The sequence below is a fragment of the Haliotis rubra genome, unplaced genomic scaffold, assembly GCF_003918875.1.
Source record: "Haliotis rubra isolate DU_JTF1 unplaced genomic scaffold, ASM391887v1 Scf99, whole genome shotgun sequence".
NCBI lineage: Eukaryota > Metazoa > Mollusca > Gastropoda > Lepetellida > Haliotidae > Haliotis > Haliotis rubra.
The window spans coordinates 246,784-272,223 of NW_025767734.1; the positions used below are offsets into that span (position 1 = coordinate 246,784).

Genomic DNA, 25,440 nt, shown 5'->3' on the forward strand with positions numbered 1-25,440 from the left:
TGAATTTTGTCTGTGACAACAACATATCTATATCACAGTTAGAAATTCTGTCGACGCTAAATAATGACATTGCTTTTAAGTATCGAACTGAGAAAGTGACTCGGTGAGAAGAACGTGTGGTGAAATAGACAAATGAAATTATATAAACAGTTAAATCCGTAATCTACTGTAATAATATATAAAAAGCTCGCGCCTGTGAAATATCAACAAAACATTAGAAAAATAGCTCACACCAAAGCCTTCACCGAATATTAACCAGACAACCCGCTTCCAAGCTCCGCAAACCTATTTCACTGCGCATGTGCTATGAGCGCAGCCCAGCTGTTGAAACCACTTCAATTCCCCCAAGCGCTGGGGAAAGTTAGTGAATCGTTTGAACTACGATTTCGCGCGGTTTTTTTCATCGCGTTATTTTTCAACTTTATAAGTTGAATGTGCATTTTTGATGATTTGTTTCGGTAAGTCGATACCGAAAAGTATCACAATCTGCGTCTCAAAGTTCCTGCAGGCATTGTTTTACGTTGCATGTTGGCGCCCACAACAGTTACCTACTGGCATTACCGTCTCACGTGGCCCCCAGTTACAACAGTTACCTACTGGCATTACACGTGGCCCCACACGTGGCATTACCGTCTCACGTGGCCCCCACAAGAGTTACCTACTGGCATTACCGTCTCACGTGGCCCCCACAACAATTTCCTACTGGCATTACCGTCTCACGTTGTTCCCACAACAGTTACCTACTGGCATTACCGTCACACGTGGCCCCCAAAACAGTTACTATGTATGTCTGTATGTCTTGATTCAGCGTTTCTATTCATTCATTGATTCAAAACGTTTTTAGTTGTCATTGTTTGCTGGGTACAACCAAAGGGACCATGCGTCAGATGACACGTTGGACTCCTATTCAGATGCACGTCTGTCTTACACCCATGATGTGAAAGGAAGCACGCAGTTGGTATTTCCCAGTTATTCATTGCAAGCAGAGATATCCGCAAAGCAGTAGTTTCCCTTAGCTATGCCAAGATTCAATGGCAATGGGTCCGAATACGAGATTACCACTGTTTATGAATGAGTGCATTTTTGCACTTAGGTCACATGTAAATACGACTTCCACTCCTTCACAATTGTAATCGTTACGACTCTTATATATTTAGCATAACCTTATCAGACCAGGCTGAGTATCAGTTCCAAAGAGGATGACGTCCACGAAAGAAGTTAATTTTGACAGTATCTTTGACGCATTAGGATGGAGGGGAAGATATCAAATGATTCAAGTCTTTTTTGCCTCACTAATGGTGCTGCCAATGCGATTTAATACGATGAGCATAATTTTCATAGGTAAGTCTCAGTTTAACGAATCACCATACCAATTTCAAGCTATTTAACCAAGAACGAATCCTGCTGTATCCCGACCACAGGTTAACGCACACCCATTCACCACATAACTCGTACCCAACATGTGTATTTAGGACATAAATGACTTGTAGATTATTTTTTTACCCACCATATGTATTACAAACATAAATAGCACAAACAACAAACAGAATCAGAGTTGAATGTAAGAACTTAAACTAAGAACAGGGCACCTGGCATATATGCACTTGAGCCACAATACAAGGGGGTTCACACAAGTTCACACGGTCAGTAGTAGCAAGAGTGGTCACCTTGTGCATTGAGGCAGGCCTGGCACCTTCGCCTCAAAGAGGCCACTAAAGCCCAGTTTTCCGAATCGCCCAGGGCAAGATCTCCGCCAAATCCTCCTCGGATTTGGCGGAGTTCATGCAGAGGGGGATTCGGAAAACGTCACTCCATTTCATCCCTCTTTCTCTTTCGCCTTTAAAAAAGTCAAAAACTGAAAATAATGGACTTTATGTCAAAGGTGAATTTCACTGTCTCATGTACCGTGTCAGTAAATTAATTGGCTATGCTTGATGTAACGTGACAATTGCACGTGCTTCCTGCAACTGGACTACAGTTACTTTACCCTCGTAAAACGTCACAGAAATTCAAAACAAAATGATAATAGTTGATTAAGTAACTTATTTTCCAGAGTTAGTCTGATGTTTTCATTACATTCTGCGTTGAAATGAATGTTTGATCATGATCCGATTTGGAGTTAAATTGTAATTCATTTTGACCCAAACAGACTGAACATGCTAAGGTTCAGTGCCTCTTTTGTCAATAATACAAGCCATAAAATATCCTCCAATATTATGAATATCACTTTCTAACATGCCAAGATTGTCTTTAAAAGTATATGTTATGGTTTCTGTATGAAATAGGTATCATTGTCCTTCAGGAATTCATGTCCCGAGCCACTGTAACGTTCTGAAGAATGAAACATCTGTTGTTGAGAGTCTCGGGTTTCAAGCAGACATCTCTGACTTGAACATAACATACCATGAATGTGGAATCAGCATTACGTCAACTATATCTGGACATTCGGAAGAACTTACGTGTATAGAAGGTCGTCAGTACGAACAACCGCGGGAACTCTCACTTGTTTCTGAGGTAAGAGTACGATATGCATATTGAAAGAACCATTTAAATCCTCTATCATCTTGTGTTACTAAGGGACAACGGACAAATACTTTCATAATACAGCCTAGCGGTTTCCTTTGAAGAATGGGAAACTGTCATGTTCTGTTATACTCGCATTATTGTTATAGCGGTGATTAGTCAACTCACTCACTCACTCACTCACTCTTACTCAGCCCTGATCACTTGGGACTTATAAGTTGTTTTCTCCTTACACATTTTCAAACGCTTTTAGTTACGTTTGATGTCTTTAATATATATTATACACGGTCTTGCATATCTACACTTGACATGTCCACCATAATGGTTTAATATGTTCTCGTCACGATATGGCTGAAATATTGCCGATGAGACTTTAAATAATAAGTCACTCACTCACTCCATAATGGTTTAAAAAACTTTAACGAGACCTTGATGTTGTAACAGTGAAAACACAACTATTCAGAAACAATTGCATAACACACCGTTGAAAGAGCGTGTTCGATTGCATATACATTGGTAAGGCTGGAGCTGTTGGATTATTATTCAACATGTTGGAACACTTGATTTTCGGAAGGTTGATGTCCTGACCATTCTGGAACGATATCAGATTAACGATATACATAAAGCTTTAAGATATACTTCCATACCAAATTCTCTTGTCTTGACATCAGAACAATTGAATCGTGTCCTTCGAAGGTGTCTTTTCTCAAACACTTGTCTCTTTTGTATTCGTCATTATTTCACAACACAGAGCATGTCAGTCTCTGTCCCTTTTGTTTGTGTTAAAATCCGGAACACTCTCTGTGGAACACATTTTTATATTTCTAAAGAGAACAGATTTGTATCTAAAGAAATATAATTTCCCGTTTGATTTCAGTGGGACATCGTCTGTGAAACTGAAAGTCTTGGGGACCTTCTTCAGACCCTCTTAATGTTTGGTATGGGTATTGGCTCGGTCTTGTTCACATCGTTATCGGACACATATGGACGCAGGTTGTCCCTCACACTGTCTGGACTTTGTTTCTTTGCAACCAGCACTGCCATGTCATTTGTACCAACATATGCTGCTTTTGCTGTCATGAAGGTTATACAAGGGGCAACGGTGACGGTAGTGTATATAAATGATTACGCAATACTATATGATTGCTGCGAATATGGTGACTATTATTCTGTGGTTAATGTGTTATTGTTATTTCATTCACTTGTTGAAATATCAAGCTAGATTATGCTTCATTCATATAATCATGGGTTTTAATCATTAACTAAAATACACACCCCCAGAAAAAAGTTAAACACCTCCGTTAAGTTTTTCAAAGTTGTATGTTGGTGTGCACCCACAGTGCAATGGTATAGCTCACTGTTTTTCTGTGAGATCATCTAGGGAATGCAAGTAAACACAAAAAAGGGCAGTTTCGTTCAACGTTTTAACAATGGATCTAGCCCAACACACAAAACGCATCTGTTTTGGCTCAAAATGATACCTGTTACAAGAGTGGAGCTTGAGATAGGATCGGGCACCATGTTGCGTATGTATGAGACAAAAACGTATACTGGTAACCTGGGAACATTGTACTATCAATATATTGTGTACCTCTCCAAACTTTCAAGCCTCTATCATTTACCTGAAGAAGGAATCGGCTTTCATCAGACGAATGTAATCTTCGCCAAGTCCTCAGATTCCAGCGTTGCCGCTTGTTGGTAATGTTCGCTCAGTAGAGGACGTTTGATCACCCTTCTAGAGTCGCAATTGGCTTTCGTTAGTCAATTCCGGATTGTTCTCGTAGTCAACGGTGCTTGTAGCGTACAGTTGTGTGAGCCTCAAAAGTGTCCTGTCTTTTACGATCTGATGCCACCCAGGGTCGTCCAGAATGTGGGCGAACCTTCACCTCATCGGTTTCCCTGTATTTTCTTTTTACCAAACGACTGACAACTGTGTAGTTGACATTCATTTCCCGACCAATTGCTTTAATGGACATACCGGAGTTATGCGTACCAATAATTTTCCATAATTGGCCATCCCACTGTCTGCTTCGTACAATAATGACGATTATATACCAACATATTGTACGTGCACCAACTGCACGGCACTCGTTGGTTTGCTTCAAGACATACTCCACAGGGTGTGTTCGGAAGAGTGAGTGAGTGAGTTTAGTTTTAAACCGCAATATTCCAGCTATATGGCGGAGGTCTGTAAATAATCGAGTCTGGACCAGACAATCCAGTGATCAACAGCATGAGCATCGATATGCGCAATTGGGAACCGATGACATGTGTCAACCAAGTCAGCGAACCTGGCCACCCGATCCCGTTAGTCGCCTCTTACGATAAGCATGGGTTACTGAAGATCAATATTCTAACCAGGACCTTCACGTGTAGTGTTCGGGAGAGACTTTATACTGAGTACACCTGCAATACTTTCTTAAATGAACGTTATTATCATATGTATCATCATACACAAGCTCAACAAAGTTATGTTAACGATCAACGTATTTAGGGATGCTTAACGTTTTACCGGGTGTTTATTACGGTCAAATATCAACCTTATTTCAGACGTTTGAGATTTTCAAGAATGAAAGATTTATTGGTTTATTGTAAATGAGCTTGGTCTTATGTAGTCTTGACTGTGTGGGTTAGGTTTACCTGTGATTTGAACAGTAATCCAACAATCTTACCGCGTGTCAGCTCGGTGTGGGAAGAAAGTCAAAGTGATTCTATTTTGGTGAAAACCACGAGCATGGCTATGGTACTTACAAACTCAGAAACCTAATGCGAAAGAACTGGGATTCGAACAGGTAGGAACTATATGTCAGTTGTATCATGGCCTATCAGTTTAATGTTTGGGAAAGGATAAAATAAAACACCACTGATGAGTGCAGCGCTTTGTATGAGACAGATCAAAGGGCAGCTCGTCTCTTTGTAGTTATTCGTATTTTCATATTTCTCAAACCCTTTGTGTTCAAACTCTGTGTAACTCCTTGCAGATTATATGATCTTTACTTCAGGGCGTCGCTTTAACGTCAACAACGATCGGTCTAGAAATCATCCCAACCAGGCACAGATCCAAGTTTGGGATTATAAGCACGCTGATTTGGTCACTGTCGGTTGTAATCTACGCTGTGGCGGCCTACCTGATGAGAGATCTCAACTGGAGGTATCACCAGTTGGTTGCGGGCCTCACATCAGGCTTCTATATACTTGTACCATGGTGAGTTTATAATTAATTAAAACGTTCGTTTTCTACGAACAGGAAGAAATAGGATGTGCACTTGCAATAACATGACCAGTTCGGTGCATGACTGATTCTTTAGTATGCTGAAGTTGGGAGCAAGATATCGAACCATCCCTTTTCACTTTGTAGGCACTCTGTTATGATATCAACAGACAGGCGCAGGACATGTATACATTGTTTCAGCACATCCAACGGAAATCGATTTTGCCTTTGTAGGAGGAACTAGGTCTGTTTGTAACATATGTTTGGGATTACACTTTCTAAGTAAAGTGCAGTCAGGCACCTAATCGCCAGCACACAAAGTCCGAAAGCTCTATGGATATACGAGAAACTGCTGATGAAAAATAGACCCTGAATGCACATTGTCAATTAGAAGGTGGTCCATTGTAACATGTAACAATGTTTTATCACATTTTCACAGTAAAGTACAGAATCTAGTACTATTGGTTGGGTTGAGTGCCATCCGGGATTCAAACCCACACCCTCAGAGTCAGGCACCTAATCGGGACTCTCCCCAACACACACACACACACACACACACACACACACACACACACACACACACACACACACACACACCACACACACACACACACACACACACACACACACACACACACACACACACACACACACACACACACACACACAAGTAACAAGTGTTCTTTTTGTGGTGATAGTATTGAAACACTTGTTTATTTAATTTTGGAGTGCAGTTTTGTCCAAACTCTCTGAGCATCGCTCTCAGATATGTTACTTGAAGAGTATTCTCATGTTTGTAACTTAGCTTTTACCCCAGAGCTGGTTATATTTGGCTATAAAGAGCATTCTATCTCTGACGAGGTGTTTTATCTCATTATATCACTTGTAAAAGATCATATCTCGGCTTCCGCTCCAAATAATATACATTTTATGAGAATTTTGAGTGCTAGATACAACATTGAAAAGACTAAAAGTCAAAGTTGACCAGTAAAATATTTGCAATTATAATTTCATATTAACCATTGTCAGCCAACATTTTATATCTGTGAATAAACTCAACGTATCACTGTTTTATTTTTAATCTCCTGTCATTTATATCATGGTTTTGTTACCAGTAACATATTTGCAATTATAACTTCATATCATCTGTTGTCAGTAACAAACTGCATAACATGTATTGCTTAGTCGACTTTTCACATATCATCATATGCATATAGAGTATGATGTGTGGTGTCGTAGAGCTGGTGTGGTGTCCTTGTCTAATATCTAAAAAAAAAACACACACACAATCAAACACACACACACAAATCAGAAAGCTTTTTTCTGTATTCGTTTTTAGCGCAATGGGGCTCCTGTTACCCTGGGCACGAGTTCCTATTTGTAACAGGGGTTTCTGAAATAAACAGTTAATTTAAAAGAAAATTGAGCACTGACTATTAACCTCTTTACAGGGTAATGGACGAATCTTCAAGATGGTTGGCAGCAAAGAAGAAATACGGTATCATAGAACGGAATTTAAAGAAGGCTAGCCATATGAATCATAAAGATGAGAACTATATCATAACACTGTTCAGAGAAAAAGTAAAAGAACCAAACCTTCATGATCAAAGTCCTCTCTTAGCGTCGGGCACACACAAGGACCAAAATGAACACAGTCCGGGTGTTTCAAAAACTGAGAGAAAAGAAGATAGACCACTCCTGCAGATATTCAAAGACAGACAAATACTTACTTTATCAGCAATCCTGTGTTTTATATGGTAAATACATACACATGCAGATTCATACTAGTATTAAGTGGAATTACTACAGGTATTTGGTCGTATTTAATACTTGAATTAAAATTTAAAAATGTGTCGATAATGTGTACATTTATCTTCTGACTGATATGAGAATAATGTTTTGTAAATATTTAAATGTGTGGTAAGACAAAAATAATCAGCAGAATTAATTATACGACTTTGCCATGCATCTGTTTTCGTTGTAGCTGTCATATCATTTGTTTATGAGTTTTGTTTTGTGATTAGGATGACAGATAATTTAACATACCACGGACTTAGTCTCAACGCCACACAGTTTCATAGTGACAAATACATCGCCTTTGGTCTGAGTGCTGTCACAGAAGTGTTTGCTGCTGTCGCCTTCTGGCTCACAGTCGACAGGTAATGATACATTCAAATATGGAATATTGGTTTGTTGAAGGATTTCGATCTTAACTGGATCAAACATACGATATAAGTATTCATACAGGTTGTACCACTAGATGTCACCGGATACATCACTATTACCACAATATAATGTGGCACTGTACATGTTTATATTTCTGGTTATATTCAACATACTTGAAAAGCCATCATACTTGCCATCGGCTCAGGACACTCAACCCTCATTCACCTCATTATGACAACCCTAATTAACCTAGGTTAACCTCGTCCTACGTTACAATCGTTATGAAGAGTGAGGTTGGTTACGTTTCAACTTTTGTTTATTTCTGTGTAGATTCGGAAGGAAGAAAACATGTTTAGCCTGTCATCTGATAGCAGCAGTGTCGCTGATAACATCGGTAATATTCAACCATTTCACAGGTTAGTCTTCCTGTTGCCTTATTTTACTACCTTACATCATAGGCCAAGGTTTTGTATCCATAATCAGAAAGCTCACTCAGCTAACTGACAAAAGGTTTCATTTTCTTGAATGAAAATATAGTGAATATCTTTCCTGGTTTGCCTTGTCAATCAATCTTTATTTGCACTTAAGAGGCCACAGGTCTTATAGTACATACATGTATATACAGGCAATATTATTCAGCAGCAGAGAGGACATTTTGTCTGTGTATACAGAAACATTGACAATTTTCTTAGATGTTCCTTGCTAGAATAGGTTCATGGATATATAAATTTACAAATAGTATGATGTACAAAATACTATTTCTCGATATACTTCATTCTCAAAGTGTATTAGGGTGGACAAACACACAGAAAATGATATTCATCTTTAGTTGAATTCAAATCACACATTTTACATTTTCTGTCTTCTGTTTTTATTCCAATATATCTACCTGTTTCTATTAACATATCATGGGATGAGCAAACGGAATTTTGCAAGCGTGAAACTATATTTCCGAATATTCAAAGATGATAAATAGGTTTCATTGTATATAGATTGCTTAAACATTTTGTAATAAAAACATTTATTTGAAACAGATTATTGGTCAAGTCAATCCTGGAGATATATATCTTGTAACCTTTGTTTAATGGATATGAGAAACATTGGACGCGAGTCTATGCACTGTTTTAGCCATACATTAGCGAAACCAGTTGAAAATAGTAAATGTTCAATATCTGATATTATCAGCAAATAATATGAAATAGCTGTGCTATATCTGGATGCATCTGAACATTGCTAGTCTGTATTGCTAGTTCATCGATAAGGAAAGAAAATAGAGATGGGCTTAAGATACAACCTTGTCTTACACATATTTGGCTCTCAAATGTTTCATATATTTCATTATATACGATATTCTTTACGTTATCAGAGTACTCTTAAAGGTTTACTCATCTTACTGCTTAAGGAATGATTATCTAGGAGATTCCACATTTTTTTCTGTGAACAGAGTCGAAAGCTTTTACAAAATCTACAAAGAGAACATAGAATTTGATACCTTTCTTATTTAAGTATTTCTGTATAAGTGAATGTGAAACAAATATGTTGTCAGTAGTAGTATATCTTTCCTAAATTAAAACCAGCTTGAGATTCGGTTATCTTATCAAAGGATTCTGCCCACAATACTAAACTTGTGTTTATAATGACAATGGATATTTTACTGAATGCACTAAGAAGAATAATACCTCTATAATATTCAGTTTGTTTCTTATCACAATGCTTATGAATAGGTATAATGATACCAACTGACCATGAATGTGGAGCAACCCAATTCTCTAAAATGGACTGAAACAATAATTCAAGATACGGCAGTAGAATTTCTGATGATTGTAGCAAAAATCCGGAGATAGTATCACCTATTCCGGGTGATTTGTTCAGTTTCAGTTGTCTAATACTATTTAGGATTTCTTCTCGAGTCATTGGAAATAAGAATACCAATCGTTGATCTCAATGTCATTTGTTTGGACTTTTCAAATTTTTCAAAGAAGACCAAACTGATTAGAATTGATAACACTATTTTCTAATTGTTGTTTCAATTTCAAATATTCACTTCGTTTTTGCATTGTACTTATCTCTAATGCAATGGTAATCCTCTGAAGATCGAATATCCTTAGATTTACGAAATTTATTTAATCATTTGCATCTTTCTTTTTTTTTAGTTTATCACACTCTGCATCATGCCAAGTTTGAGCTCTGTTTCTTCTCTTACCAGTTTGATTTTTCATATCAGAGGCAGCTGTACAAAGTGCTTGTGCAATAAGATCTATGCTTTTGTCAGTGTTTGTAAATACGAAGCTGACTAGCTTAGTAACTCTTGAATACTTTCCAAAAACATAGTTTGTCTAAATATCCAAGTCATCATCCCAAACAAATCTATATCAATTTCTTAATTGTGGTTTGATGCGTGTGAAGCCAATGTAACTTCATAGTAAGAGGACGCCGAAGGCCCGGGTTCGATTCCCCACATGGGTACAATTTGTGAAGCCCATTTCTGGTGTCCCCCGCCGTGATATTGCTGGAATATTGCTAAAAGCGGCGTAAAACCATACTCAGTCAGTCAGTCATAGTAAGAGGAAGATGGTTGGATTCTGCGCGGGAAGGGATTGCAAAATCAAGCACACTAACAAACATCAATGTTGAACTTATTATATAATCTACTACACTTGTTCCGTTATGTAGGGTCGCCTCATTTTGAGTCCAATCCACATCGTCCATTCATTAAATGGATGTTGAGAACTAAGCATATGTCTAACAAGCCCTTGCCTTAGGAATTTTCAATTTTGAAAATCGTTTTAAGCTAAAAACATCTAATAAGAAATCCCACATTGAATGGTCTTGCCCTTCTGTACGTTTGATGATATCATCCTCAATGAAATCGGGCTCTGTACCTTTGAAATCCCCTTCGCACAAAATATTTACATCTGACATGTTTGATAAAACATCTAATAGACCATCTTGGAAAAGACTGATGCCATTTTTGCATTATAGATCTGGTTTGTTGTAGAACGTGGATCCCTCTGGGTGAATATATGTACATGTATACAGTAAATCCAGATCAAGATTAAAAAGTATTTTATCAAAGAGAATACATATTGCATTTTCCGATATTTTTTTAGCTAAGTTATGTCAGTGCTGACAAGTCTTTTGACATCATCAAAGACGCTATAGTGGATTACGCTAAAGACCGTGGCGTTGTGATATCTCATACCAGATTGATGAAGCATTGGGACAGTCCGCGTAACCCGACATACACTATACGAATTACAGTCACTAGAGACTCTGCTGACGTCATCATGGATGACGACTATTTCTGGCCTGAAAACGTGAACTGTCGGGAATGGGTTCCGAATAATACATGGTACGGCGATAATGGACATGAAGGTAACGGACAGTAATATATGTCTTGCAATTTATACATACTGATTCTTGTAATGTCATTATCTCGTGTCATTACATGGAATATTCGTGGTGTTACGAATATTTGTCGGTGTATAAACTGGAACTGAACACTTTGTCAGAAACCAATTTAACTGAACTTCATGACGACTTCCATGTGTGTGTCAAATGCCAGCAGAACCATTCTTCACCTAGAGGAGCTGGTGGAGTTGCATTGTTCATCAGGAAGCAAGATAGTTGTAGTGTCTCGGTATTAAATATACCGAACAGTGAACACATCATTGGTGTTAAGATGACTAAATGTGGCATTCCAGTGTACATAGTTGGTGTGCAACTTCCATCGTCTAATGTCATGGACACTGTCTACGCAGAAGAACTCCATAATACTATGGATGTATACGATACCTGCTCATATCATGGACAAACTGTAATACTTGGTGATTTTAATACTGACCTTCGGACTCTCTCAGCATTAAAACCTCGAGCTAAGTGTTTGCAGAGAGCTTTGAAGGAACGTGACCTGATCTCGATTGTACCACTGGACAATCAAAATGCTTACACCTACACTAGTAAATGTAGACAGGTTAAAACTATGATCGATTATGTTTTTTGTTAACACTGATTGTAGAAGTAGCATTGTTGGCTATGATATTGACTATTCCATCCCGTACTCTGTCTCAGATCACTACCCCTATACTTATTTGTATGCATGTAACTGATGATGTACGTCAATATCACTATGGGGGTGAAAAGTTAAACTGGCGAAAGGCCAACAGCATTGATCTGATGCTTTATCGCTATGAGACTGAAAATTATTTCAGAAATGTCAGTTTAGATATAGCTGATTACAACACACCAGAGGAGTATATTGAAGCCTACCATAATTTCATCCTTGATTCATTACATGCTTCAGCCAATATCAGTATTCCTGCTTCAAAATTTCAATCCCATTTAAAACCCTACTGGAAGAGGGATAATTTAAAGCCATGTCATAACGATATGCGACACGCACGTAAAGAATGGGTCCATATGGGTAAGCCACGAAATAAGGACGATGTTCACTACGTAAAATATAAGCAGGCTAAGAGAATCTTTCGAAACAAACATCGCCGATCAAAACGTAAACTTCAAGACGAAAAGTTCAGGGACATCTATGAAGCAGCCGAAGTTGATATTCAGGAATATACCAGGGTTACAAAAAAGTACAAACGCAATAAAGAACGAGTTAAAACCCTTGTGTACGAGAACGAGACCTGTGACAATCCAGAAAGTATCTGTAACCTATTTGCTAAGTACTTTAGGGATCTCTCCCAGCCGTATGAAGATATCAATTTTGAAGATTTTGTCACAAGACAAGACCCCAAGATATTTTACCCATATTGTCTAGATGAACCATCATATTATAAGATATTTTTGGTAGATTACTTTCATGCATTAACATAATCTTAAACCAGTATTTAAGGCATCGTATTTGCGAATAAATATACATAGGATATCTCCCGCATTCACCGTAAACCATACAATTAGGATTAGCGGATCCAACACATAAAAACTTCTTGCAAGCCATAAGATGTAATCTCTCCAAGTAATCGTAGCGTTAAAATCCCCACATTTCCGGTCCATATAATAAAATGGGTTGTATCTGGGCATCAAACAGTTTGAAAAATATGTTCATGTGAGATAGATAAAATTGAAATCATTGCTTTCTTTGCACGTAGGAACAAGTCATAGACACAACTTTTTAAACTCATCGTATTTGAAACATATTTTCCCCAGATATTTATATTGATTAACAATAGCAACAGATTTTCCGTTAAGAAACCATTTCTCCTCAGATGCAACAGCGCCACCCCTTCTGAATATGACTATTTTAGTTTTGTCTAAATTTACGGATAGTTTCCAGTTTTCAGAATAATTTTCAAGAGTATTTAGCTTATTTTGCAAACCAATAATAGTTTCAGATATCAAAATGACATCGTCTGCAAATAGAAGCATAAATAGTTCTATCATATCTGGGAACATCTGTACACCATGTTTACCCTTTTGCATGACCTCGTAATAAAATTTGTTTATGAAGAATGAGAACAAAATCAGACTTACATTGCACCCTTGTCCTAGTCCCATTTGGGCAGTCAAAATAATCTGTTACACCAGAACCACATCGAACACAAGATTTTACATTTGAATACATTGCTTTTAACATAGTATACATTTTCCCGCTTACACCGGCATTACGTAAGCAATACCATAATTTGTGTGTATCTACAGAATCAAATGCTTTCTTAAAATCGACAAAAGCTACATACAGTTTGTGTTTTCGACGGGATAAACATTTCTGAATCAGTGCATACAAAGTAAAAATGTGATCAGTTGTGGAGTATTGCTTACGAAAACCAGCTTGATTCTCAGGAATCTTATCTCTCACGTTTGCCCATTTAGAGAGTCGGGTATTTAGTATAGAAATGAAGAATTTGCCGAGAATACTCATAAGAGATATTCCCTTATAATTATCGGGATTATTAAAGTCACCTTTCTTGTGAATTGGGACAATAATAGAAATTGACCAACTGCAAGGAAATACTTCGTTTGTGAACAAACTATTAAAGCATTTGTTGAGAAATGGAAGAATTTCTGTAATAGAACATATAAGCATTTCGATAATGATGCTATCGGGACAAGCTGCTTTTCAACATTTCAATTGTGAAATTGCATTTGTGATTTCATCATCCGATACAGGCGAGTCTAGTACAAGTTCATCTACTTCATCATACTCCCCATTAAAATCATGCGAAATTTCTAACATGTCTAAGCCATGGTCAAACTGATCGAGCACTGAATTATTTGCGAAAACATTCCTGAAATGAATGAGCCACTCGGTTTTGGAAATTGAATTTTCTTGAGAGCATTTAGTTCTGATATGTCGAATTTCTTTCCAGAATTTAGACTGACAATGCATAGAATTACTGAGCCTGTTTAGTTTATTACATTTGAGTTCATGTTTAAAGTTTCTGTAACATGTCTTGTACCTATTTCGCTCTTTACAGTATGTCCGTCTGTTACTGCCATTGCGTTGACATCGAAACTTTCTTAAAGCTCTACGTGCATTTCTCTTGGCCAATTTACATTCTCTGCTGAACGGTCTAGATTTAGAACCGTTTTTGCACGCCTTTTTCATACATTCGGCCGATTTCAATATCGTATTAATGAGATCATTGACAGCACCATCAATATCAACCTCAAGTTTAATCAGCAGGTTTTCGCCAGACTGGCCCAATTCCTGACGTAGAGTATTCAGAAATGTAGTACAGAATGAGTCATTCCAAAATGTCTTATCAGTAATGGTTGGGTTGTTATTAGACACATTTGATGTAGGAGTCATTTGGGGGAAGCTACATGATAACTCGAGTGGAAAATGATCTGAATCATAGTGTTCACCGATATTAAAGTGTTGAAAATATTGGAATAATTCCGGGGAACAAATAAAGTAGTGATTTACACTACAACCTTTCTCACTACAGTATGTAAACTCACCATTTATGTCCCCGTTCACTCTACCGTTAACTATGAATAAATGGAAAGCATAACACATATCTAGCAATATGCAACCAAATCTATTTACCGTACTATCATGAGACTTACTATTCTCGACTGGGGTGTCATCATCGTCACAGTATGAACCAAAGTTGTGAAAGTCCTCACTCGACACACAATAGGATTATTGAGTTGACCAGTTCTAGCGTTCATATCTCCACATATAATCAGATGAGAGTTGCTGAACTAGGAACTAAGTTATCAACTAGGAGTTGTTCAAGTTGATCAATTCTGCAAGTTGAGTCACAATTATCATAATACGGTGAACCCATAGAAGGTATATAGGTACATATCAGTTTTATATCTTTGTTGATGGAAAATATTTCTTTTGACAAATTTACACTAAGAGCTTTATCAATATGTAATTTTGACAACATATATAGTTTCTTGATTGATTCATGAATGCACAGGCATACTCCACCGGATAGACGACCAAACTTGGACAGTTTAACAGCAGGACAATAGAATACGTCGTATCCATTTAACCAGTTCATATTTAAATTCTCAACAAATGTCTTTTTATGGCAGCAACCCATGTGCTTGCCATAAAAAGGCGACTATCTTGTCGTAAGAGGCGACTAACGGGATCGGGTGGTCAGTTTCGCTGACTTGGTTGACACATGTCATCGGTTCCCAATTGCGCAGATCGATGCACATGCTGTTGATCACTGGATTGTCTGGTCCAGACTCGATTATTTACAGGCCGCCGCCATATAGCTGGAATATTGCTGAGTGCGGCGTAAAACTAAACTCACTCACTCACTCACTCTACTAGGCATATAATTTTGAATTTCCTGAGATAGTCAATGAAGTCTGAATCTTGGATTTTACTTTTCAAACCATTTACATTCCAGCACAGAAAAGTAAAATGACACAGAAAAGGCACAACAACATTTGGATACATAGTTGGACTACAGACCCAGTTAAATATTTTGGGAAGGTATACTAAAACATGGGATTTATCCGTTAACCTAGATAAAACTAATATTGTTATATTTAGAAAAGGTGGCCGGATATCTTCTAAAGAAAGGTGGTCCTTTAATGACCAACCTGTAATTGTCTCTGATCATTACACTTATCTTGGTATTAAGTTTACATCTGCTATGAACTGGAAAACATCTGTTACTGAATTATCATTGAAAGCTAAGAAAGCATTGATAAGTCTTTTATCTGCCTTGTGTAAAATTGGTGTGTTGACGCCCAGTATTTACTTTAAACTATTTGATTGTCAAATTCAGCCTATTCTTTTGTATGGATCCGAGATTTGGGGATTCCAGAGATATGAATGCATAGAAAAATACATTTGATGGCCTGTAAGAAATTTTAAATGTAGGACCCTCTACACCGAATTGTATGGTGTACGGTGAATGTGGGAGGTATCCCTGTATATAAATGCTCATATTCGATGTATAAAATTCTGGTTTAAGATATTGTGTATGCAAGAACATAGATTACCCAAAAGGCTTATAACATGCTTGTTCATTTGGACAACATTGGTAAAGTGACGTGGGCATCTTATGTAAGAAATCTTCTGTTTTCACATGGTTATGGTTTTGTATGGTTAAGTCAGTCAGTTGGTGATGCAAGTTTGTTTTTACTCAGTTTCGAGAAAGAAGTCTTAATATGTTTAATCAAGAATGGCATTCAGTAATACATAATAGTTCACGGTACGACTCTTATAGACTATACAAATCACTACTGCAGCCGGAGAAATATCTGTCGTTTTTAACATCAAAGAAATTAAGATATCCATTTATACGTTTTAGATACTCGTTGTTAAAACCTATATTCAGTGTTGAGTCCTATATCTTCACAGTTAGCCAGTTGAAAAATAGACGTGCTCTTGTTCAGTTAAGATCGGGGACTCATAAACTACGAATAGAAACTGGTATATTAGAGAGGCTAGAAATGACAGACTATGTAATATCTGTAAACTGCCATATATAGAAGATGAATATCACTTCTTGCTTATTTGTAATAAATATCAAGCACTGCGGCGTTTGTACATCCCTTTACAATTTCATTAATATCCAACAAGCCATAAATTTAATACGCTTTTGCAGTCATTGAGTGCAAGCGTCTTAAAACATTTATCAGTTTATATATATAAAGCTGTGTCACTGAGACAGTCTTCATTATTGTTATGAGAGAGTGTTTTTTGTAACTTGCATTAACATTGATTAAGTGATAATTATTATGGGTCACAATGTTTAAAATTTTGAGTGTGGGTTTTGGCTCGCATCTCGCATCATATATGTTCAATGGCAATAGTATCTGTAGCGGCACGGCTTTTTGATAGCGCTTCAGAGTTGCATCCCTTGGCAGGCTTTATTTTGTTTTGACTTCCGGGTCTTGTCACGTCTTGTGTTTACGATGGCTTTCGTGAACGTTCTGAGAGAATAATGATGGAGCCTAACTTTGCTAGAATGCTCGAGAACTGTGTAAGAGCTATATAAAGGCTGGTTGTTGCGTTATCCCACCAATAGTTATACACACATCTGTCTGCCATCATCGAGTTTACCTAACATTTCAAGACTGACCGTGCTTGCCTATTCAACTGTTGTCATTGTAAACAACCTTTAATCAGTATATCTGCTCTAACTGTAATGTCAAGACTCTGGTGAGTTAATATTTTATATTTGTGACCCAATATTTTAGATTTGTGACTCAATTGCATTGTACTAAATATTTGTAATTGTCATTCATTGCAGTTTGCTAATTGTTTATTCAATAATATTATTGAATATTTTAGACTTGTCTGTGTTCTATTTTGCTGGTTCAAAGGGAACTCTTGAACCTTTTGTCACGTCAATTATAACATACTTTCTCACTCTGGAATTCACAATGAGTACTGGGTCTGTGGCCTATATTACTTTTCTGAAATAAACCACTTCGAACTTGCTGTAAATACCATCAATACAAAATACAAAGTCAACAAATTCACTTGTTATACTCCGAGTGTCAGTGTCAGGATCTCTTTGATGAGGCGTAAAATCACCGAGAACCTAACCTAGCCTATCTCTTATTATGGGGGTGAGAGCAAGACCTGAGCACTCGCTCTCTCCGATCTCCAGATGGTGACCTCCTTGTCTCTGAGTTCCTGGCTCTACCGTCTGGTTCTAATCTTCTTTGTGCTCTTCAGATATCTTGCTACCTTTGTAGTAGTATCTTATACTTGGCGTTTCTGTTCTAAGTCTCTGTAGTTTTTTTTCGCTAGTGCTATGTTAAGTCATTGGCAATGCCAATTCCTTTCTCCTTGAAGACGTATCAGAGCTTGACGGAGTGCCACTTGTCCTATGATGGGTCTTGTTTTATCTGACCCGTGAAGATCCGGGATAGAATATGTCTTCAGCAACCCATGCTTTCCACAAAAGGCGACTATGCTTATCGTAAGAGGCGACTAACGGGAATCGGCTGATCAGGCTCGCTGACTTGGTTGACGCATGTCATCGGTTCCCAATTGCGCAGATCGATGCTCATTCTGTTGATCACTGGATTGTCTGGTCCAGACTAGATTATTTACAGACCGCCGCCATTTTGCTGGAATATTGCTGAGTGCGGAGTAAAACTAAACTCACTCACTCACTCACTTATCTTGCTTGGGGGAAGACAGTCTGTGTGCTCTCTCTATATCACGCGCTGTGAGAAGGGGGAGGTTCTCGGTTTCTATAGCACATTTAAGAATGTTCAAGACTTAACTTTCACTTCCTGTTGAGTATCCTTCGGTGTCTCCGGTTTTCCATACATTACCATGTTGTACCGTCGGTTTCGCTGCTATTGATCTTTTATTCTAGATTCTAAGTCCTTGAAGCGAGTTTCCATACCAGACGTGTTGTCCACTGGAGATCATATATCAGGAGCAGATATCGCGCCTCATTTCCCTTGTTCCTCTTTAGTAGTCTTGATACCTGCTCGTAATTCAGGTTACAGTTATTAGTAAAATCACACTCGAGTCGGTATGCGTCAGCCATACGCGGAGTCCAGTCCGACTGGGAAGTGTTGGGTCGAAGATTTTCCACCTGTCTATAATCCGTCGGAAGTCAATGTTCTGGTCTTCCAGACTTCAAAGGAGATCCCCATTGTGCTTGCATAATAGTTTTTTACAGTATACAAGTAACAATAAAACAAATGTCTTTCATTTACATCAGAGATCAAATTGACACGTCTTAACCTGCCAAGGGAGATAATCCTCTTGGTTTACCTTGTAATGGATGTCAACAACGAGCTGAGTCAGCTATTCACCCGCGTCCTTTCTCACTGTTACGATGGTACCAACGGTAACAGGATGTGTCCTAATGTTGGCAGTATATTTCAGTTGCGGTACCAACCCTCATTGTGGAGATATGTCCTAATGTTGGCAGTATGTTTCAGTTGCGGTACCAACCCTCAGTGTGGCTGTCAGCACATTGTCGCTAATTGGAAAATTTGGAGCAACGACTTCATATACTGTGCTGTTTTTGTATACTCCAGAACTATTTCCAACTACAATACGGTAAGAAAGGCAAGCCTTACCTCTGGACCTGTACTTGTAACTATATTTCGTTCGGTAGATTGATAATTATGGAAATGTCGTTGTACCCGGTTTTCGTGATTGGTATCCAAATGGGATCGACGGACCCTTTACTATATCATCCACAAGAAATCACTGCAAAAACATAGTCCATAGTACAATTCTGACTATATCATGAACGTGTGTTCATGAATCGGTGTGAAAATACCAGGTGTTCGCGAGTGAGATTACCCTACCCCACTGGGGGCACCCGTCACAAACATTTGCAAAAGCCTCTCCTGAAAAAACCTCTCCTGGTACAAGTCAAAATAGGGATATGCAGCAGACATCATCGTTGTCACTGGTGTGTCTGCCATAAAAGCTTTACAGAAGATGGAACAAACTTCGGCAAGTGTCATATGGTCATATGTTGTGAAATATATGCACAAAAGGCTGGAACTGTGGGAATATTACTTGACATGAAGGGAAAGTTGAACATTGGAAATTTAAAATCACCCCTTTTGTCATACAGCCTCGTGGAGAGCTATCTGTCTGACTGAATCTGTATTTATAGATCTAAACACATCCCACACATGAGGCGGTCTCACTCGGGTTTGGTAGGGAGAGTCAGTGGAAGGGAATTGGCCATTTGATGGTTATTGAACGAGATAAGATTATCGATATGCATGTAGTTACATTTGAACTTCTTGATCAAATTTCCTTGATGTTGCCAACCCATTAGAATTTCTGGTTCACATGCATTAAGAAACAGATCTGCACAGAGGGGAGCACAACTGGTGCCCATTGGAATTCGTGCTTCTTGTCTTCATGTTTTACCCCCAAAATTCACATAGACGAAGTCCAGAAATTCCCTTAAATTACATTTGTGACGTCATTCCATTGTCTGTTCGCTCCATTACTTTTCAGGAATGGAGCGATGTGTACAAGTTTCAAAATAAAACCTTCATTTTGACATTTAATTTTGAAAACAGAAATATGCCCAATACTTCGAATGTAATTTAAGTAGGGTAATATCCTCGTAACTCTCCATTCCTTAAAAATAATGTGCCTCGGCCCCTCCGGGGCCTCGGCTCCATTATTTTTAAGGAATGGAGAGTTACTCGGACATTACCCTCTACATATTATGTATTTCTCAGTTAACTTTACATGACTTTTGCTTTCAGTTTTGAAACATTATCCCGAACCTTTGTCCCAATATGTAATTATGTAATTCACACCCTGTTTATTAACAAATACCCAACGGATCAACGAGTGAAGTTTGTCATATGTAGGATGGTGCTGTACAACGTTGAAAAATCTAACGTTTTGACAAAACATTGAAAACATGGATTTTGTGGTACCTATGCTGGACCCGGCAATGTATCTCTCAGTGTACTCATTGTTATGGAGCTTTGGAATCCAGTACTAAAGACGAATGGAGTTTAGTCAAAGCAAAGGTTGATAGTACCGATAAATGGTTTGGGCAGATTTCTTCTTCAGTTAAAACTGACCTTGTATGTAGCCTTAATGTCTTGATATGCAGTTATGTTTACTTAAATGGCCATGTAAATTGAGGCCTTGTGAGTGGGAACAAGTACAAACTTTTCTTGTGATACAACCATACTTTGGTTGATAGCTGGTTGCCAAATGATAAAAACACGGCTGCTCACTTCATTTTGGCCCATGTTTTGCTTGGCTGACAAAGGTAGTTATTGTCACTAATGCAGAAGTCGCCCGTGGCTGATCTACATGTTGGTAGCAGCACAATGAGTTTTTAAGCCACAATAAGTGGATTTACATCACGAGCTGCAAAGTCCACGTTCTGCAACACTTTCTTCACAACCTCCATAGCACATGTTCCCGTGTTTGTTTAGAGGAACAACTGCCTTGGTTATGATAAAGTCGGAATCGTTAAATGGACACTTTTGCAGGATTCTTTTATCATTATGATTTGTGGCCCTTTTATTTCATCGAACAAACATAACATGATAAATGTCATGTGTAGACCTGTTACGTTCTGGCGCTCGGCATTAATGGGTACAACAAGGACTGGTCGGCTCGGAGTCAGTATAATGTTTCTGAGTGGGGTATTCATGCTTCGCTGCGGCATGGTATCTCAGTGGGCTAGCACTATAAAATCAGCTTTAGTCTGGGCTAGTACAAGAGCCGCACATACACATACACACGCATGCACGTCGTCATATGAGCGAAATATTCTCAAGCACGACGCTAAACCCAATTCACCTCAGCTGTTATAAATAATTATTCAATGGACTGATATGAGAGGTCAGGAAAGCAGAATCAACATGAACGTCACTATTAGGAATACGTGTTACACCCAAAATAAATTATAAATTAAATGTTTTCCGATTGAATTTTCGGTCATAAGGAAATTAAAACTTGATTTCATTTGTTTATTTTTCAGGAATGTTGGGTTTGGTCTTGGATCCCTCGCAGGAAGAGTAGGTGGACTATTTGCTCCCTTTTCCAGGATGCTGGTGAGACTTCTACTAACAGTTATTCTATATTACTACACTGTAGTTTTCATAACACCTGGTTGTCCGGAATGCATTTTGTAATATGTACTCATCATTGATTATTGAACATGAAATGTCAAAAAACGATACACATATTTATCAGAGACCAAAGCAATGAGGTATCACTCGGATTCCAACAGCATTGTAACCCTTTTTATACAATGTCCGCGACAGGAAAGTGTGTTTATTTCAGAATGCTATGTCATAGACGGACTGACAGACATTCGATTAACACACTACATGTAGAACATCATAATAGACAGAAACAGTAACAAGTGAAAGCAAATGCGACAGGCGAAATATAAACATGTACTCTTATTAATGTATGTATACATACTTTACAAAATAGACCAATCCTTTTCTATTTTATATTTATGTTACCTCCTCTTCCTTGGACCAATACATAGTTACTGTGTTTATTTCACTGTCCACTTTATTATTTAATTGACTCAGCCTTTACCAGAAATGTATTACTAATATATGGAAAGTTTATTTTGCTTACTTTGATATTTTTATCATCGGCATTACAGATTAAGATACAGTAATATAAATCAAACAAGAGGGTTTGAGTGATCCTGGCACAGCCAGGCTGGTAACGCTCATGATCATGTCAGGGCCCCTGACCCTTTAATACGTAATCCTGACAGTGAATCTGACTTTTCCTGGGAAGCGCTGCCTAGTCGGACCCACCAAGAACTTTTTGGAGAATGACTCACCAAAACTCAGAAGGGATGTGTTCCTGACAGCAAAAATAAGAGATTGGGAGCTACTAAACCTAAGCAACAAGAACTTTGGGGAGTCAGACAAGGTGCTTGTGCAAGAGTGACATTTTTATAAGCGAGGTCCCCATATTTGCCTTGTTTCTCCTGAGTCTTATCAATCATATTTGTGTCAAAACCTTCAATGTTATTAATAACGAACTTCGCACAGTACTTCAATTACATTATGGCATTATTCCAGGTACAAATCACCTGATAAATAATATATCTATCTTATGTGACAGTACCGCAAATATCCCTGGGCACCTGGCACTGTGTACGGTTCCTGCTGCATCGTGGTGGCTATCCTGGTTCGATTTCTGCCAGAAACGAACACACACGAACTGCCGCAGACAGTTCCTGAAATGAAGCAGTGGCTGAACCAGCAAAGAGAATCACAGGAGAAGAAACAGAAGAAGAGCACCATTGCAGAAAATGATGCTGATAGATATATTTGTAATGATAATGAAAATCACTGAAGTGTTTAGGGCTCCAAAATACATTATTTAAATATTCAGTCGATATGAATTCAACTGAACGGTGATTCTACTGTAAACGATCTCCTTAAACAAATTATCTTTGTCTTTAATCAAGAGATTAGATTTTAGAAGTTTGGCTATACACTCCTATTTGTCACTAGTGCACATTTATGCATTCACATTGATTAAATTATTTGATATGATACTGCGATTAAGTATTATCCTGAATTAAATATTTGGTAGTAATTTGCAGCTGTACATTTTTGGTACAGATATGTGATAGTGAAATCACTCACACTTTAGGGATGGTAACACTTGTAAATATTAAGTTTGTAACTGTGTCTCCTCACCGTTGTGCGCACCTACCATGCAGGATCACCTGAAAGTCCTTGAATGTCATATCATGTCTTCCTCGATACTCAATATTAAATTATTTTAGTGAGAAAACACTGAATTGATGTTACTCCATTATGGTTCTGGTAGCTTATGTTGCATTTCCCCTGTTGAGATGGAGGAACAACAACCTGAACACTCAAAGACTACGGATGTGTATAGAACGCAGTACTATCCTTATCATCAAAAGGAAAATATCATGTAAATTATGCAATGTCTATAAAGTTTGATAAAATAAACCGCATAATGCCTCAGCAGAAGCTTCAGGTAAATGGATGTTATGTTATCTTTCAGTAATCGTCAAGCATCCGAGTTCCTTCCACTTGTTCACCAAAGTGAACTTGAGACCAATAAAGCCACCTCATATGCGCACAAAGAGATTCAACTTCATGACTCGCCTTTTCGCGAGCACCTGGTATCATCACTTTTCATAGTGATTCATGAACACATGATCTGTCATCGTATCGCATGATGACAATCACTGGATTGTCTGGTACAAACGCGATTTGTTTACAAACATCGTACAGTTGTAATACGGCTGAAACAAATATATACACATGATATAGAACAATTGTACAATCGACTTTGCTTCTAGCAGTGATTTCTTATAGATGTGGAGAGGGTTTTGTCGCTACTATTCAAATGTCAATTAGTGACATTTTATCTTGATGTTGAGCAATATTCCAACAAATACGTTTTATGGTACAGAACTGTTCCTTCAGGATACACTATCCTTTTCGTGCCCACTTTGTTTGATAGTGATTCATAAACACAAGCTTATGGTATAATCGGAATCTTCTTTCTCGATTTCAGTAAATTTGTCAGACTGTGAAGAGTGAAACAATGATCGATGGTTGAATATTGTGTTCGGAAAACAGCTTGTAATTTAAACAAGATATTGTTAAGAACAAAGAATCTGTAGATTGTATGGTATATATGCTGCTGAATACTTTCCCTGTACAAGTCAGAGGACTGATATGCCTGGCTTATTTTTGTTCCCTTTGACCTTACAAATTGCTTTTATCCAGCCATCTAGCCATTTCCCTGGATAAATGTCCTGATCTAACACTATACTAAGTAATTTCCCATATACAGACAACGATGGCGTATTTATTCGTTTATGATGTGATCTTGACCGAGGACATTTCTATTTTTAAGGAACTTTACAACCAGTTTTTCTTTTGTGTTGAGTGATAGGTCTATTCAGTATTTCATCAGTTTTCATTACTGTTTTCAACATCAACAAGACATGGGTCATTAATATCCCCCGCCACATTGTTCTGTTCCAATTGTCACCACTATTCATTCTTCCTACAAATAACGATACATAAGCTGTTAAATGAAAAAGTCTGTTCCCATTAGGGATAACGTGCACAAAGTCAAGAAACGCGTGACAAGGGCCATAACTCTGTAACACGGTTTCCGTTTTCGAACTCCATCCAGGCATTCATGTCCTAAAAACACATACCAAATTTCGTTTCCCTATCTATAACGGTTTCTGAGAACATCTGTTTTCATTGGGGATACTGTGCACTAAGTCAAGAAACGCATAATAAGGGCCATAACCCTGTAACAAATTGTAACACGGTTTCCGTTTCCGACCTCCATCCAGGCATTCATGTGATAAAAACACATTCCCTATCTATAACGGTTTTGAGAAAATCTGTCCCCACCATCTCGGACAGAGATCGAACCTCATGGCGGGGGATAATAAACACATATTCAGTATAGGCAATACTTCAGGCGTACTTTCGTTTATGGTGTTGAAATAATTACAAAAGAATCTAAACTAAGGTTGCAAGCTCCCTTTTCCAACGTGCAGGAATTTCCAAAAACGCTTTTGATGATTAATTATTAATGAGGATAATTTATTTTGGAAGGTACTAGTATTATGCACATTATG

The 25,440-nt window shown here is 38.0% G+C and overlaps 2 protein-coding genes across 2 annotated transcripts in view; both read left to right on the forward strand.

Annotated features, from left to right (window-relative positions):
- Positions 1-23,796, forward strand: part of LOC124265666 (solute carrier family 22 member 4-like) — a 40,103-nt gene extending 16,307 nt beyond the window's left edge. Inside the window, exon 10 of the mRNA XM_046700465.1 lies at positions 23,417-23,796. The gene's annotated coding sequence lies outside the window, so the exon portion shown is untranslated. The remainder of the gene's footprint in view (positions 1-23,416) is intronic.
- Positions 1,323-23,144, forward strand: LOC124265667 (solute carrier family 22 member 8-like). The gene is made up of 8 exons (XM_046700467.1): positions 1,323-1,341; positions 2,303-2,514; positions 3,401-3,631; positions 5,526-5,728; positions 7,759-7,893; positions 19,272-19,373; positions 21,796-21,907; positions 22,911-23,144. Exons 1-8 carry the CDS (start codon positions 1,323-1,325, stop codon positions 23,142-23,144), a joined length of 1,248 nt encoding a protein of 415 aa, XP_046556423.1.
- Positions 23,797-25,440: the final 1,644 nt, after the last annotated feature.

What these genes read in the sequence shown, in the direction of transcription:
- LOC124265667 (XM_046700467.1), top strand. An exon ending in TACAAGGGGCAACGGTGACG is followed by an intron (nt 3,632 to 5,525) that starts GTAGTGTATATA and finishes TCTTTACTTCAG; the next exon opens with GGCGTCGCTTTAACGTCAAC. An exon ending in TTCTATATACTTGTACCATG is followed by an intron (nt 5,729 to 7,758) that starts GTGAGTTTATAA and finishes TTTTGTGATTAG; the next exon opens with GATGACAGATAATTTAACAT.